Source organism: Phytophthora infestans, genomic scaffold (genome assembly GCF_000142945.1).
Source record: "Phytophthora infestans T30-4 supercont1.1 genomic scaffold, whole genome shotgun sequence".
Classification (NCBI taxonomy): Eukaryota; Oomycota; class Peronosporomycetes; order Peronosporales; family Peronosporaceae; genus Phytophthora; species Phytophthora infestans.
This window is the reverse complement of record NW_003303758.1, coordinates 1072716-1089265: the sequence shown is the minus strand read 5'-3', so window position 1 is coordinate 1089265 and position 16550 is coordinate 1072716. Positions and strand designations below refer to the sequence as shown.

The following is a 16550-nucleotide window of genomic DNA, read 5'->3' as shown; positions in this document are numbered from 1 at the left end:
GGCAATCAATCCAGACCGTTGTCATCGACAAGGACTTCGTTGAGTGGCGAGTGCTGAAGAAGGCATTTCCTGGCGCTGATGTTTTACTTTGTCAGTTTCATGCGCTAACGTACTGGCGCAAGGTTTGCAAGCGGAAAGAGTATAACTTGAAGGTGACAGAGAGGGAAACGTTGGAATCGGCATTCGCGAAACTCTTATACTGGTGCGTGTTTGTGCTGTGTTGTTTGTTGTGTTGCTAGCTTGTGTTGTTTGTTGTGTTGCTAGCTTGTGCTGTTTGTTGTGTTGTTAACAATATGTTGCCGGTTGTGTTGCTGAAAACAGTAAAACCAAAACGACGTTCGACTCAGAAGTATCCACGTTCAGACAAATTTGTAAGCTAGAATGCCCAGCGCTGCAGAAATATTTCGAGGCGAATTGGGAATCTTGTGTTGGAATGTGGGCAGACCACGTCAGGGGCAAACCATTCACGGCCGGTAACACGACGACGAGTAGGATCGAGTCAATCTGGAACCAGCTAAAACTTCTGCTGGGGAAGCGCCCCCCACTTGACTCAACAGTGAGTGGACTACTATCTCACCAGGCTACCATAACAAGCCATCTCATTACCGCTATGCACAAGCATACGTCAAGGTCGCGACAGCCCGATGGCGTTCCCGGACTTCTCTCTCTAGTGTCAAAGCACCTGAGTGACACAATGCTGGCTAGCGTACGCACGCAATGGGACTACTTTATGGTATTCAGTGCTGCGACAACATGCATTAAGCGTGGTTCTGATGTTGGTGAGTGGGAAGTGCGAACGAGGGAGCATACACATCAATGCAACGACTCTCACGTGGTCATGTTCGTGTCTGTTCTACTGCAGCTACAATCTACCATGTCAACATTGGATGTACATCGCTGCCAATGTTCATCAATTTGAGAGTCTGCCAGTATCAACTATACCTAAGCGCTGGGATATGCTGGCGATGGCGAATATGGATCAAGAATTTGCAGATGGTGTATGCATGCTCCAGACAGTGCAGGCAGCGATGAAAGATGCGGGTCAATGCATCTCCCACGACGGCGCTACGCAGCCATCCGACGTCAGTAAATTTTACGAAACAGAGCAAGAAACCGAAACAACACAAGAAGTATGGAAAGCAACACAAGACGATGTTTCGGCAACACAAGGTGTGAGCCCGGAAGTACCACCGCCGTGTGGGGTTGAGCGGAGTGGACTGCGATCTCGGACTAAAAAGCCGCGGGTTGTATATGTTAAGCTGAGGCGACGTGAACAGGCAAATGTGGTGGTGTTATCATCGGAAGAGAAGTACTGCTATGCAAAAGCTGCGTTCGAGCCAGTAATTGAGTACCTTGCCGGATTAACAAGTCCAGCATTCTACCCAGCACTGCTTCGTGGAAAGAGATAGCTCGCAATGGCATGCAAAAGCTACCAACATACACGTCAGATGCGACAACGATGCCCGACGATAGCACGGACGATACTGCGGCTCTTGGTGATGCTAACGAGAGTGATACAGAATTTGACATTGATCCAGCTGATCTCATCGACACAATGGCAATGATTTGTGACATGGAGCAAGCTGAACACGCTCTACTAGTTGCGGGAGGCAATGTACAGCCCCCCCCATGACCACGAGCGACAACATTTCGTGAATTCGGATTCCAAAACAAGCACCACAAGCCGTAAATCAACCAGCACAAGCTGCAACACCAAGCTCCTAACTTTGGCGCAAACGTGGGAGACAAAACTGGATTCGTCTGAGTCGGGGTCTACGCCGCCTAAGCAAAAAATGCTACTGACAAAGGAAATTGTACAAACAAAGGCAAAGGCTGTTTCAAAACCACCTGCGCGAAAAAACGACAAGATTGAAGTACTTCAGCTACCCAAAGCTAAGCCCCGGCACAATTAACGAAAGAAGGTGACACAGGCGCGGATAAAAGCGGTGGCGAAGCCGCAACGACTAGCAGCTATTACACTCTCAGACAAAAGCACACCAGTACTTTCACGAGTACTCGAGTGGGCAAACAATACAAATGACGTCGAGTACGTCCGATCAATTATGGCAGCTTACCCTACTGCCATGACGGACGACTTCATCGGCGCACGGGCTGCGCGCAGTCAACAAGCCTACGTGCGAACAGAACACTTCGACTACAACTTCGTTGTGCCCAAGCACCTGGTGACAAAGCTGAGTGCAGTTATACAAGAAGAGAAGAACAAGCGATCCAATCCCAAATATTTCGCCAATAATTCCGACTCGGAGCACTCGGAAGAAACCACTAAGGAGATCGTAGCTTTCTTCTCGGGCGGAACTCCGAAGTTCACCAAGTTCGTACTTCGCAATGCTGCTCATCAGATTGTGTTGTTTCTTGTGTTGCTAACATTTTTGTGTTGTTTCTTGTGTTGCTTACGTTTTGTGTTGTTTCTTGTGTTGCACCCTTTGGATTGTATGTCTAGCGGGGCTGTGTACCGAATGAAAGAGTTCTACAGCATTTGCGCAAAATACACTAAGTAAGAAACAATGCTCGATACGCCACTGTTGTTTGACGAAGAGACTGATTCGGAAGTATTATTCCCTTCCGAAGCGGGCGAGAAACACAAAGCTTTGGCGAACGAAGCGGCAAATATTCTGCGCGGATCTTGCCTTAACTCGGAATTTAGGCTTACGAGTGCTGCGTGCTCTATCAGGGTGGACAATATGGTGGGAAGCCTGGCCCGGACTCGAATGTTAAACGACCTCGTGATTGACTTGACTATTCGCTGCATCTGCGGTGCGCTTGGTGACAGCTACGCACTGAGTTCGTTCGCTCCGACGATGGGATGCCCAAGCCCTCCGAAGACACGAATATCGTCATTCCATTATGTGGTGTTGCCAGTTCACCTAAACGGAAATCACTGGGGCGTCATCATTGTTAGACTGGCTTATCAACAGGAAACGCCCAGCATCACACCGTACTATTACGAACCTTGTGTGGGACGGAATTTCTAGCAACAATGGAAGCCATTTTCCAGGACACAATGGCTAAATTTTTACGGAACTGGCATCATGAGACCATGCAAGCTACTGATTTTCCTGTTGTCGAAAATGGCGTGTGGCTCAATGCGCCAACACAGCCAGGTGGATCTTCATGCGGGGTGTTGTGTATCGCCCAAACATATGCAGTACTCAAGGATAGCACCGCTTTTGCTAGCGCAACCGTCACACAAGACGATGTCGCCATCATGCGACTGCGTATCATGTGGATAATTTTGATGCAACCAGGCGTGACTACGAAGTCAAATAAGCGAGCGAAAGCGGTAGAAGCGACCGGTCAGGAGCTGTTTTCAGCGTTTAAAATATAATATGCATTCGTTTGTCGTCTTAACTTTGCTACGTAAACCTCCTTATGCCTCCTTTATCGCTTTTGCAATTCGTTTACAAAGCCTGATCCAGCAAAATACTGCAGCACTCCTCGAGCGCCACAGCATACGATACAACGTATCCGACGTCGTGAGCAGAAGCCCCAGTCGCAGCTGCTAGACGCATTGTATCTTGCTTTTCGCGTGCGAGTATAACAGCAATCTCCTCATGGAGATCCATCAGCTTTAGCGAAAACTCGGAAGGTCGTTTGAGCTTTTCCCCCAGTAGCTCGATTTGCTGCAGTCGAGACCGCAGCAGCTCCTTGCACATCCGCTCCTTGTGGCGGGGATTGCGTCGGGGGACCTCGTCGCCAGTTGAAGGCGTCCGGTCGGTGCTAGCTGAATCGTTCATGGAACCCACGTTGGCTTGGTCACTGCGAGTCTTTTTTTTTCAAACGATGAATGAGCACCTATCATGTAAATCTTGTGAATCAGCGGAGTGGTAACTTTGACAATAACGGTAATGTATCAGACCCCGGATAATAGTTTACCGAGCTGTGTTGCTTTGACACATTTTTTATGTTGTTCCTTGTGTCATAAGGGGCTGATGTGTTGCCGTAAGAGCTGTCGTCTTGTCGCCGCTGTGTTGCGGTAACGTCGTTCAAGAAATTTAGCGATGCCTGTCGCCCTCGAGTCGTACATGCACATCCTTGATGTTGAGGCGTTTATAATCAATCTTTAATTGAGCCATTACATGTAAATATTAACTGCGTGATGGAGTACAGAGGTGTAGTCGTTGACTAATTCGTGAACTTCATGTTGTGCTACAGTATTGTAGCATGAGTTGTTTGGTGCAACTCAAGCTTGTATTTGCGTGCATGTACATGTACTGTTGAATCAACAGTGTTGATACATGCATTTCATGAGCCACACGTAAAAATTGACCTGAAATACATGAAGAAGCAAACGTCACTGTACTTCTCGTCGACGCTGGAGGGCGATGATGGAGAAAAGCCCTGCGAGCCGATGCTCTTGTGCAGATGCATTGTTGAACCTGTTCAGTACAGATTACCCATCCCCCTTTTATCGGTTTAAGGAGGGACCGCTCCAGGTGTATGTCGATCAGAGCTTGCAAGTTCGACAAGTACATGTACTGTACCAAGGTTACCTTGAAGGTAAAATTACGAGTGCATGTTCACCCTGCGATATCAGCAAAGTCTGGTCATGCTCACACTCAACTCAGGAGCCTCTCCTCGCGAGCAATACAGCCACCTCGCCTGTCCGTACGCGATCCCAGCGATCACGGCTGGTACGTACCGCGGTTTGCCGCCACGTTTTCGTCGGCAGCGGACCGGTTCTGCTTCGCTCGGATGGATTCACCTCATGGCTCAGGCAGACGCGGCTGCCGCCAGCGTTTCCGCTGGCACTCAGCACGTGTTCAATTGCGGCCATTCGATCGGCGTCTGCGAACCAGTGGGCGGCCTCCTTGCCACTTGCACTCCGGCACATGTATCCTATTAAATAGCAGTGCTAGCGCAGCATGAAGCAACTTGCCTGGCACAATATCCTTGCCATTAGCACACGTTGCAGTTTTGACGCCGCGAAAAAAAGAAGCAGTACCAAAACCCTCCCTCTGGCTCGACTCGAGCACGCGAAGCAGAAGGGCAATGGCGTGCTGCAGCTTTTGTCTGTCGGGGCAAGGAATATGATAAGGAGCACGTTCTCCACCACCAATGTTCCGCGTTGCCAGTGGCAACTTGCCACCGAATTTAGAGCGACGAAGGCGCCTCGCAAGTCAAGCGACTTGAGCTGCTCCAAACGCACCCTTGACCATAGTCAACTCTAGTCAAAACGCCACGCCACAATTGTCCCAAAACGTTTCACGCGACGAGAAAATAGGTTTCTATACTCAGGTATCATGGTCTGAAGCATTGTGTACCAAGCCTCTTTATTATGACTTGAAGCGTTACGGACTAGCATCTCCGGCGCCCCCTCGCTTCCGCTGGTGAGACACTTTCAAGCTGCCCAGAAAGTGGTGGAGAGCCGTGCGCGTTTTCCGGCCGCGTGGGCTCAGGAACAATGGGTCTTCCGTGCCATTAACAGTCTTGCGGGGACGAGTAAAACAACGAAAGCAGGTTAGTGGGAATCACGGAGAGTGGGCGGCTTCGGTGAACGGAAACGTTCGTCGGCGGTAGTTCTAGTAAATACACTCAGAGAAACAGGTGCAGGTCGGATTTGCTTCTGTCAAGTGAAGTCCACAGCAACACACGAATACTGTCAAAGCCCCGAGCCTTCATGACTCGATCCATGGATCACCTCTTAGCCCGTAAACCCCAGGTGTCTTCCTCTTCTTTCACATCTACGCCCGCCGCTTCATCGTCGTCATCGTCATCTTCGTCGCTGGCGTCTACCGCCTCCAGTAGCGGCAGTCCGTGCTACTTGTTCGAGTCACACCCCGAGGACCCCACGCCCGTGGACGACGACATGGACAGCTGCAAGTTTGAGCTCAAGCTTGGCAGCGAGATGCACATCCCAGTGACCAAGACGGCGGCGGACGTGCGTGCAAGCCCCATGGGCGGAAACGACTACGTGTACGATAAGCAGACGACGTCGTCGATGGCGAGCAACAGCAGACTACCGACAACGGGCGCGATTGAGGCCAAGATCAAGACTCTGGCCTCTTATTTAAAGTCGGTCTCGGCTGGCATTCGGCGTCGTAGTATGGCCTTCGACCGCGCACGTCTTACCCAGGCGTATTACCGGAGGTCCGTACCGACCCCGGCAGCTATGCGAACCAAGCTCAATGTCATTGTATCCAGACATAGCAGTGGGGAACACCAAACCACGCTCTCTTGGGACGATATTGATGAGGAGGAATGTCTGAGCTTTGGAGATTTGCACGAGATGATGACGGCCACCCCTCCATCCAGGAAACGTGGTCACCCGAGTGAAATTTTCTGCGACTCGGAAATCCGTCAAATTTGTGCGCGCTGCGAAGTGCCGGATCAATTCGTTGACCAGGTTGTTCACATCATCAAGTCGTCGTTCGGTACTCCCGAACTGGACGTGATTGCTCTGGAGGAGTTCATGCCAGGCAACGTCGTCGTGTTCGTGGGCACGTTGATCTTTGAGAGTATTGATTGTGGCGAAGAATACGTGGATCTCAGTGTTCTGCCGAGCTTCTTGCGCCATATTCAGGAACGATACGACGGCAACATGCCGTTCCACAATGCCACCCACGCCGCTGATGTGATGCACACGCTCTTTATGATGCTATGGAACACGAGTCTGGGTGAGAAAATTTCTCAACACAATCAGATTGGTGCATTGCTGGCTGCAGTGATGCATGACGTGGAGCACGTTGGCTTGACCAACGATTTTCTGATTAAAACCAGCCACCCAATTGCGCAGAAATACCCCACAAAGGCTCCGATGGAGTCGAAGCACATGGACCTGGCTCTAAGGGCAGTAGTGGACCCCAAGTATGACGTTTTGACGAAGATGTCGCCGGCCCACAAAGAACAAATACTCGAAGTCGTCCGTGAAACGATATCGGCAACAGCTCTTATTTATCAGCCAGAGCTGCTCGCTGAGATCAACGGTACGACGCCTGAGGAGTGGAAGATGCTCGAGGAGGAAGGCACGGTGCTGCCGCAGAGTCTGCAGGTTCGCGCTCTTCGTATTGCCATGCACGTGAGCGACATCAGTCAGACGATGAAGCCGTTCGCGAACCACCAGAAGTGGGTGTTCCGTCTAAATGATGAGCACTACAAGCAGGGTGAGCTGGACGCCCGTGAGCACAGAGGTGTGAGCCCGTCGTTCTGCTTCCGTGACCAGTGGACGTTCGAGGGTTTCCTGTGCAGCCAGGTGTGTTTCCTGAGGAAAATGGCACTTCCAGCTGTGGTGACACTAAACAACATCCCGTGGTTGGATGTGAACGAACTCGTGAATGGGATCGAGAAGAACATCGCCGAGTGGGAGCAGCAAGTTGCCTCCCACTAGCATGTATTATCGGATATGTTTTGCATGTTGGAGTATGAAGGCGTTTGCTGTAGAACTATTGCACATTGCAAAAATAAATTGAACGCTCTCTTCCAAAACAATACCTTCTTTCTTTTCAGTTGCAAGTGCCTCTTGCCAACAATACCCAATTGCATGAACAGTATTGGTTCAACTGTTGCCAGCAACGTAAAAGCTCATCGAAATTGTCTTGATACCGTTTCGATGGCGAACTCAACGACGGACGATTTTCTCACAGAAGGAAGTCAGACTCTGTGTCCAGCAATAATCTATGAGACATGGCTCCCAGCTGAGCTTTGCTCGTCACAAAAAAGGCAACATCTTGCCCGCAAGCTACAGGCACCAAAGGTTTGTCAGAACTTATTTCACAGTGCTTACATAACTTTACACCGCACGGGCTAAGCTCACAATCGCGTGTTGGTTCGCTCAATCACCAAATCAACCGGCACCCACAACTTCGACCTCCCTGATCGCAATGCTCGCTCACCGCTTGACCAAACTCACCCGCTGCGTAGCTGTACCGGTAAGTGGAAATGCAGTGTCCATTCGTGTCCCGTCCTAGCATTCGCTCTCTCGTTCTGCTCTGCTCCTGGTATTAAAAGACCTTGCACACGGGGTGGAGGTACTGCAGAGCTCAGCTTTTGTCAGAACACCATCGAACTAACTCGTCGTCTTGTGCATGATCTATGATTTTCACGAATTAGCACCACACACGCGCCCTATCCGTGTTGGAGCGCTTCACAAACCCGCAGCCTGAGACTCCGAGCGAGATCTGGCGCTCTGTGGGTGCTGTGTGCTTTGACGTCGACAGCACTGTGTGCGAGGACGAGGGCATTGACGTGCTCGCTGAGCACTGCGGTGCTGGTCAGGCTGTCAAGGAGTGGACCACCAAGTAAGTCTTAGCGAATGAAATAAGGCCCAAGTGACAGCACTCACTCGTCTTGCTTACTACAGGGCGATGAATGGAAACGTCAAGTTTGAAGACGCACTTGCAGCCCGGCTGGACATTATCAAGCCGTCGAGGCAAGATATCCAGGACTGCTTGAAGCAGCACCCGCCCAAGTTCACACCAGGTATAAAGCGCGAAGTGCTAAATACCTCGTCCAATGAGCTAATAATGTACTTGCAGGAATCAAGAAGCTCATGAAGACGCTGCAGGAGAAGGGCATTGCCGTGTTCCTTGTATCTGGTGGCTTCCGCCTCATGATTGAGCCTGTCGCCGAGGAGGTGGGTATCCCTTTGTCCAGCATTTACGCAAACTCCATCTTCTTCGACGACGACGGAAACTACAGCGGCTTCGACGATGCGGAGCTCACGTCACGTGACGGAGGCAAAGCCCAGGCTATTGACGTGTACGTTGCTGCCTTAAATTACCTGCAGCTATCTAGTTGTCGTTGACATGGTGTTTTAATCACTTCCAGCATTAAGCGGATCCACGGCTTCGAGAAGATCGCCATGGTCGGCGACGGTGTTACGGATCTCCAGGCTCGCCCACCTGCCGACCTGTTTGTAGGTTTCGGAGGCATCGTCACCCGTGACGTCGTAAAGGAAGGAGCTGATCTTTTCGTAACGGACTTCGACCACTTGACCAAGTTGTTGCAGTAGGATCGATAGTGACCATTTTGGTGCAACAAACCCTCAATTATTGCCAAAATCGGGCATTTGGTGCATGCAACTACCGACTGTAAACATGAACAAGTTTCGCAATTTGTGCGCTGTTTGTAAAAACTCAAAAAGTCAAAGGCCTTTGTTCGTCTAAAAGCTAGTCATGATGTGTACATTAGTCTTCCATCTCAATGTCTCCGGCGTCCTCGGTGTTGCTCTTCTTGAGGTCGGCGGGCGTCTTACGCAAGGCCTTGACCCGGCGGCTCTGCATCGAGTAAATATCCTGGTGATCCATGTGAATACGGCCCAGTTTGTCGCCCGTGAGCTCGTCGCGAGAGATGTTCTTAATCTTCTTGGGTGCCAAACCCTTGGGCTTCTTGGTAGCGACCTTCATCAAGTCAGCTGACGCGAATTTCGTGCGACGGAAGTCCAGATCGAAGCGCGGACCCATCTCGTCCAGCTCCACACGTGGGTGGGACTCGTCGCCCTTCTTGAAGTCGATCGAGTATGAGCGGAAAAAGACCTTCTCCTTCCAAGCCGTACACACAATAACGTGGTCCAGCCCCTTGACGTTCACACTCCGCACAATCGTGCCACGGAACGTGTCTAGCAGGATGTTTTTAAGCTTCATGAAGGCTTCGACGCTCTCCCATTGGTCTCCAGTGAAGACAAAGCTAGGCTTAGAGCCAGGGGCTTTCTTGCTCTTGCATTTGAAGCCACTAATGGACTTAAAGTTGGAGAAACCGAACTCCATGACGTCCAAGATGTGACCGTCGAAGGTGCGACCAAACACGAGATTGTTCGGGCGCTTCTTGGTGCTACTACCAATGAGAAAGAGACTGGCGTCGTTCTTCTGCGTGAGAAACTCCACCTTGTTCTCGTCGTCGAAGACGTGGATGTCGTTCTTCTTGCCCATAAACTTGGCAAATGGTGCCTTGATCATGCGCAAGTCACGCAGTAGCTCGTTGACCTCCTCATTGGTCTTGTTGCCACGCATCACTAGCAGGTTCTTAGTGTTTTCCACGAGTTTAGGCTCTTTTGCCTTGATGGCACGTTGCACATGGGCCTTCAAACGCTTGGGTTTAGCCACACTCGTCACCTTACGGCTCTGTTTGGAAGCCTGCTTGGAAACCTTCTTGTTGGCACGCAGAGCCTGCTTACCGGCAGTGTTCTTGATGATCTTGCCGCCGCCTGCCATTGCTACCTGACGTCGACTGGTTATGCTGTGTCTGGTCAATTGCCACGCCGTTCCAGGATGTGATTGGCCACTTTGATTGGTGGTGGGGTGTGAAGAGTTACTAACTGAAATAAAAACTCGTATCAGTTAAGTAATAGGTCGGGGTCGTAAGTTGCAATGCGTTTTTTATTCGATTGAAAAAAATGAGCGCGTTGAATACTGTTAATAAATTATCCAGAATGGATAGCGATGACTACAATCTCCATGCGTTTCGAATCTTCAAACGCTGCTTACGTAAGGCATTTTCCTCCAGGCTCCAGACAGAGATGCGAGAGATGCAATGTAACAGGGGCATAGGAAAAAAAAACTTTGCAGCGTAACAGGGCCATAGGCAAAAACATCTTTGTGGTCAAGTAGCGACAAGAAGTATTAATAGCACACTTGAAGGACGATTTACTCAGGTAGATCTTAAACGAGAAACTTATCTATCCAGCACGCGATATGCTTCAAAGCGATCACAACGTGTACGTGCATGCGTCTTAGCAGTAACTACTACATAGTACTTAGTATTTTTTGCCAAAGTAGAGACGAGTCCCAATTACCGGTCGAAACCTGGCCAGCAAAAGGATTCGCAAAGTAGAGATCATACCCTAGCTACCACTTTATCCTGTTGCTAGCATTGTTAACACCAAGCGGAATTACTCATGAACGCGATGCTCAAGTTACTACACTTTCTTTACATGTTTTTCTAAAAATTTTCAGCTCGGCACACGGACGCCTGGGCCTTTGCTTTTTTTTTTAGGATCTCCACTCATAGACATAGCAACTGCTTCTCTTCGTTAGGACTGCCATTATGTCTGTCAAGTCCAGTGGTCCAGTACCAACACAGCAGCTTTTTTGGTGCTACATGAAGCGTCATAGAAGGCACCGGTAACCTCAAATTATTTTCTGTTTTAAAGAAGGGGTGTCTCGTCAAATTAATTTAGCAACTATTTGTTCTTGTATTTTCATATATACGACCTCCCTCCCCTTTTTGATACGCCATTTCACTCCAAGGAGGGAACAAATCAACGAGCAAGACAAGCAAGAGAGAGCAGCACGATGGCGAAGAACTTATTCGCGCGCGGTGGCGGCACCAGCTCCTGGGCCGATGACGACGACATGGACATCCAGCCTCTGCCCGCAGCCCCCAAGATTGCGTCGTAAGTCGCTGCACTTGCTCCATTAACACGCATCATTAACCTTTAACTCGCTGTCGACAGGACGGAGGCGCCGCAACCCATCGAAGAGGAGGAAATCCAACACCACGAGCAGCAGCGCGATGGTAATAATTAGACTCGATGACTACGTCTCCACCGCCAGAGTCTGACGTGCACTCTTTCCAATAAACCAGCGCCTCGTGGGTACAACGACCGCAACGACGACCGTGGTGGTGGCCACGGTGACCGTCGAGGAAGCCACGAAGACCGCCGCAGAGGATACGAAGATCGCCGCGGAGGCTACGAAGAGCGTCGTCGTGATTCCCGCGAGGAACGTCCCAAGAATCCCGTCCCGGACGTCGGTCCATGGAAGGTCAGATCGGTTTATGTGTGTGTGGAGATGGGTTGATGGCAAAACTAACGATTATTGCCGCCATACTGCAGCTTTTCGTTGGCAACTTGTCGTTCCGTCTGACGGAGGACGATCTGGCGGACTTTATTGGCGCGCAGGGTATCCGAGACATCCGCTTTCCTCGTGACCACGACAATCGTCTCAAAGGTATCGCCTACGTCGAGTTCGATGAGAGGGAGCAACTGGTACAGGCGCTTGACCTCGATGGCCAACGATTGGATGGTCGTCATGTCAAGATGGACGTGGCATTGGACCGCGAGCGCAAGCCCCGTGACAGTGGCCGCTTCGACAAGCGCAACGATCGCTCCAATGACCGTCGGTGAGTGATTGTACAGCATTCATTCCCACTTAAATAATTACTGAAGGGTGCTATACGATATACAGTGAAAGGAACGAAACTCCTCGTGAACGTCAACGTCTGACGTTGTTGCCACGCACTTCGTCCGAAAAGAAAGACTCCGATGCTCACAAGCCAAGCATCTTCGGAGAGGCCAAGCCCCGTGACGAGAGTGCTTATCAAGAGCGTAAGAAAGCGCTCGACCTTGAACGTAAGGCCAAGGTTAAGGAGGAGAAAGAGGCCAAGGCGAAGGCTAAGGAGGCTAAGGTCAAGGCTAAGGCGGAGGCAGAAACTAAGGTGCTGGCTCGCAAGAGCAGTCGCGATGAAGGTCGTGGCGGACGTGGACGTGGACGTGGCGACCGTCGTCCGACTGACGGTGGTCGTGGTCGTGGCAAGGAGAACGCTCCGGCACGGAAGGCGGATCCCCGTCCGAAGCGTTCGGAACCTCCTACGACGAAGATCTCGGCTCCGGCGGCAGCAAAGACAGCCAATGTGTATGACCTCCTGAACGATTCGGACTCGGATTCGGATTAGAGTTCTGATATTCCGGAACGTTGGTCTCCCTTTTGTGCTGATGCAGGGACCTTGTCCTACATCTAGTCGACTACAGGTAGTCAATAGTCAAGCGAAATTCGCTACGTCGCATCAGGTTTTTTTCTCGATCGCTGCGTATAGCTTAAGTGTCATTCTGTCGACTTCTGGTTAACGCAAGACACTTTAGTTTCACACCATTTTGTCTCTATTAGAGCATGAGCTCCTGGTACATTTGGTTGTCCGTTTCTTCGTGGAAGACGTAAGCCAACTGGTTCAGGAACGTCTGGAAACGTTCCTGGTCTTCTTCCGGAACCTGGAAACCCACAAGTACTCGTCCAACATCAGCGCCGTGGTTACGATAGTGGAATAGACTGATGTTCCACGAACTCTGTAGCGCCTCCAAGAACGTCGCTAGAGCACGTGGACGATCAGGGAACTCGAAGCGATACAGTCGTTCGTTTTGTACGTCACCACGTGCTCGACCGCCAGCCAAGTAGCGAGTATGTACCTTAGCCAGCTCGTTATCGGACAGGTCGAGCACTTGGTAGGCGCCACCGCGTGCGAAACCTAACGGAGACTCCTCCTCTTGTAGTTCGCGAATAGCAGCGGCAGCGTGCTCGGCACTTGGCGAGTGGAATGACAAATGGATGCGTGCCTTCTGCGCGTCAGCGTAGCGGTAGCTAAACTCAGTGATACGAACACCTACGGCGTCTAATCGGCGGTTAAGACGTAGAAAGGCACCTGGATTCTCATCGATCTCTACTGCAAGTAGTCTCTCATGCGAATCCGCACGTTCGGAGACGAACCGCAGTCGAGCGAAGTCGATGTTAGCGCCAGACGTCACAGCGACAAACTGACAGCCAGAGAGTCCGCGCGTCTTGGCGTATTGCGTCATTCCAGCAATGGACAACACACCTGCAGGCTCGAGAATCGCACGAGTGTCGTTAAAACCCGCCTTGATAGCAGCACAGATCTCGTCCGTCGATACGGTCACCATCTCGTCCACATATTGTTGACACACACGGAACGTCTCGGTTCCCACTTTCTTCACTGCTGCACCATCTGCAAACAGTCCGACATGGTCCAGTTCAATGACTTTGCCGGCTTGAAGCGATGCTGTCATACCGGCGGCATCGGCTGCCTCGACACCAATCACCTTGACACTTGGGCGAATTTGCTTGACCCAAGCTGCAATACCTGCGAGCATACCACCTCCTCCTGAGGCAACGAAGATGGCGTCCAGTTTCTCTCCAGATCCGCTGGTTTGTTGTAAGATCTCCATGCCAATGGTACCTTGTCCAGCGATGACATACGGGTCGTCGAACGGCAGGATCATTGTGAGTTTCTCCTCCTCCACCAGTCTATGAGCTTCAGCGGCAGCGTCGTCAAATGTTTTGCCATGCAGTACAATGTCCACGGAATCCTTGCCGTGGTGACGTACGGCGTTCACCTTGATATCGGGTGTGGCCAGTGGCATGACGATCTTCGCACGTATTCCGAGTTTGCGCGCCGAGAGCGCTACGCCCTGTGCATGGTTGCCGGCCGAACAGCACACACAACCAGCTGCCTTCTCCTCGTCCGTCAAACTGGCCATTTTGTTGTAAGCACCACGGATTTTGAAGCTGAAAACGGGCTGTAGGTCCTCACGCTTGAGCAACACGCGGTTCTGCAGCGCATGGGACAGCGCCGGAGCCTCCTGCAGCGGCGTTTGCTCCGCTACGTCGTACGCACGAGATTCGAGGATCATGCGTCGGTAATTGGGTGGTGACTGCGTTGACAGGCGGCGCACAGCGGCGCCCATACGCGAGATAGTCGAGCGGTGCAACATGGTAAAGCGACTTTAGCGAAATGACACATGGGCCACTTTTGACCTGTGAAAGTGTTTGCGCATTAAAAAAAAACGGCCATGTTATTTTTCTTGTGGAGCCAATTGCCGGGGGGGGGATCAAAAAAAAATTGGAAGTGAGTATTTTGCCCGACTGGCTAACCGACTATACAATTATACTCCCCAACATGCATCAAATGGACTTAGCTGACGGTACATGTACTGTACTTGGCAACATTCGCTTGGAATTAATTTCTAATCCCAGACACAGCGCCCCCCGAGCGCAGCGCAGCAAGCGAAGAGAGGGGCGGGCCCACGGCTATAAGTCCGCAGACGAGTGCAAACGCGCTAGTGTCCTACCATTACCCCAATTTAACCGTACTATACTATCTGTACACGTATAAAAGTCGATGCTATGTTACCTCAGTCGGGCAAAATAGCGAGTGCCATCAAATCAACGAAAAAAGCGCGGGTGCAAAGCCATCCTGCTGAAAGCGGCGCTTGTTTTGGGATACAAGCGAACGCGGTACGTGTAACGGGGTACGTAGCACTAAGTGTACCCTGGTTACATGAAGTGTGACACTTCACACTTCAGGAGTATGACATGTCATACTCCGGGATATTTGGTACAAGGTACCAAGGTCATTCAAAACCAACCATTGGTTAAATGACATTGCATTTCTATAGGTAACTGATAGTTTGTATTAACCTCAAACTTAACCTACCTATAAATATACGCAGTTTACAATCTACCTTATTTAGGTCACTTCGCTCTCTTTAATTAAAGAGGGGACCTGTGAACTGCCGTTCACTGAGAGTTTGTATACTCTCGGAAGATAACTTCCTCTAGCGCAAGGTGCTGTGTGACCCCGTCACACTTGGTAGCACTTGTAGTCAATCCACGCCATCGCGGGTAGACTACCTGAACCTCCGAAGTTCGTTGCCATGGATAGGAACGACTTCTCCCATATGAACGACTCTCAGTTCGAGTCGGTTCGGAAGATGGCAGGCATCTTCGGGATGGAGGCCCTGCAGAGCCTGGTGGTATCAACACCGGCTGAGCAGCTCGAGCGCGTCAATGCATTCGACGCGTACGAGCAGGGCCTCATCGCGCATGTGCGGGAGAACCTGCAGGCTCCGGCGGCGGAAGCAAACCCGCCTCACCCGAAGCCAATACGGCTGAAGGTAAAGCCGTATGAAGGGAAGGAAGGCGAGAACCTTCACTTCTGGGTCCGAGAAGTAGAGCTCGCGATGGACGCGGCTCTGATCTCGACCGAGCAACTGCGTGTTGCTTTTGCACTCTCCAACCTTAGCGGTCGTGCTAAGAGTTGGGTGTACACTCGGGAAGCGACATCCCCTGGATGTTTCACATCCTGGGCTCAGCTGTGCGAACAGCTCCGAGCCGCGTTCCTCCCGGCGAACTACGAGTACCGCCAGCGTTCGCGCTTCCTCGCGTGTAAACAAGGAAGACGCGAACTGCACAAGTATGTGCAAGAGATACGGGAGCTCACGGCGTCCCTAGTGGGAAACCCACTCAATGAACACATCAAGATGACTGTGTTCATGGACGGCCTTCGAGTGGGCCCCGCACGCACTCAGCTGTTCCGGGTGCAGGCAAGCACCCTTGAAGAGGCGATTCAAGTGGCTCTTCAAGAAGAATACAGCCATCGCCAGGCGCGTACGCCGGGCCTCAGCGTGGCCTGGGAGTTCCTTTGTTCGGCTCCCGGTCGAACAAGCCCCAACGGACCAGTTCCCATGGAACTCGGGTCCGCCGAACAGCGTGACATCCGCTGCTTCGGCTGGGAGAAGATGGGCCACTTCAAGCGCGACTGTCCCGCGGAAAGACTCCGCAGACGGTCCTTCCCCAAGCCCGTCCTCAAGGTTTGCTGGCAGAAGCCAGGATCCCGGGGACACGGGAACGCAGGGAACCAGTAGGGGCGGGGCGCCCTACTGGGGAAGAACTAAGTCTTCGTGATGGGTGCGCGGGTGGCGCGTACCACGGGGACTTAGCCCCTGAGAGTCTTCGCACTCTCGAATCGGCAAAGAGCAGCGGCGGGTTGCTCGTAGTACACGGATGTGTACGAGGATACGATCATCC

General features: G+C 51.4%; 5 protein-coding genes across 5 annotated transcripts; 3 read left to right on the top strand and 2 right to left on the bottom strand.

The window, feature by feature from the left end:
- Positions 1 to 5638: 5638 nt before the first annotated feature.
- Positions 5639 to 7443, top strand: PITG_00167 (cAMP-specific 3',5'-cyclic phosphodiesterase, putative; the record flags this gene model as incomplete). Its single annotated transcript, XM_002908747.1, has 2 exons — positions 5639 to 5682; positions 5773 to 7443. The coding sequence occupies 2 exons, from the start codon at positions 5639 to 5641 to the stop codon at positions 7343 to 7345; spliced, it is 1617 nt and encodes a 538-aa protein (XP_002908793.1).
- A 362-nt stretch (positions 7444 to 7805) lies between these two features.
- On the top strand, positions 7806 to 8968 carry PITG_00166 (phosphoserine phosphatase; the record flags this gene model as incomplete). Its single annotated transcript, XM_002908746.1, has 5 exons — positions 7806 to 7886; positions 8068 to 8255; positions 8318 to 8436; positions 8493 to 8715; positions 8785 to 8968. 5 exons carry the CDS (start codon positions 7839 to 7841, stop codon positions 8966 to 8968), a joined length of 762 nt encoding a protein of 253 aa, XP_002908792.1.
- PITG_00165 (uncharacterized protein) lies at positions 8878 to 10166 on the bottom strand (the record flags this gene model as incomplete). The annotated part of the gene is made up of 1 exon (XM_002908745.1): positions 8878 to 10166. The coding sequence occupies one exon, from the start codon at positions 10164 to 10166 to the stop codon at positions 9144 to 9146; it is 1023 nt and encodes a 340-aa protein (XP_002908791.1).
- Positions 10167 to 11201: 1035 nt separating this feature from the next.
- PITG_00164 (uncharacterized protein) lies at positions 11202 to 12627 on the top strand (the record flags this gene model as incomplete). The annotated part of the gene is made up of 5 exons (XM_002908744.1): positions 11202 to 11347; positions 11408 to 11469; positions 11539 to 11717; positions 11789 to 12075; positions 12141 to 12627. 5 exons carry the CDS (start codon positions 11247 to 11249, stop codon positions 12625 to 12627), a joined length of 1116 nt encoding a protein of 371 aa, XP_002908790.1.
- A 273-nt stretch (positions 12628 to 12900) lies between these two features.
- On the bottom strand, positions 12901 to 14455 carry PITG_00163 (threonine dehydratase, mitochondrial precursor; the record flags this gene model as incomplete). The annotated part of the gene is made up of 2 exons (XM_002908743.1): positions 12901 to 13038; positions 13136 to 14455. The coding sequence occupies 2 exons, from the start codon at positions 14453 to 14455 to the stop codon at positions 12901 to 12903; spliced, it is 1458 nt and encodes a 485-aa protein (XP_002908789.1).
- Between the last annotated feature and the right edge of the window lie 2095 nt (positions 14456 to 16550).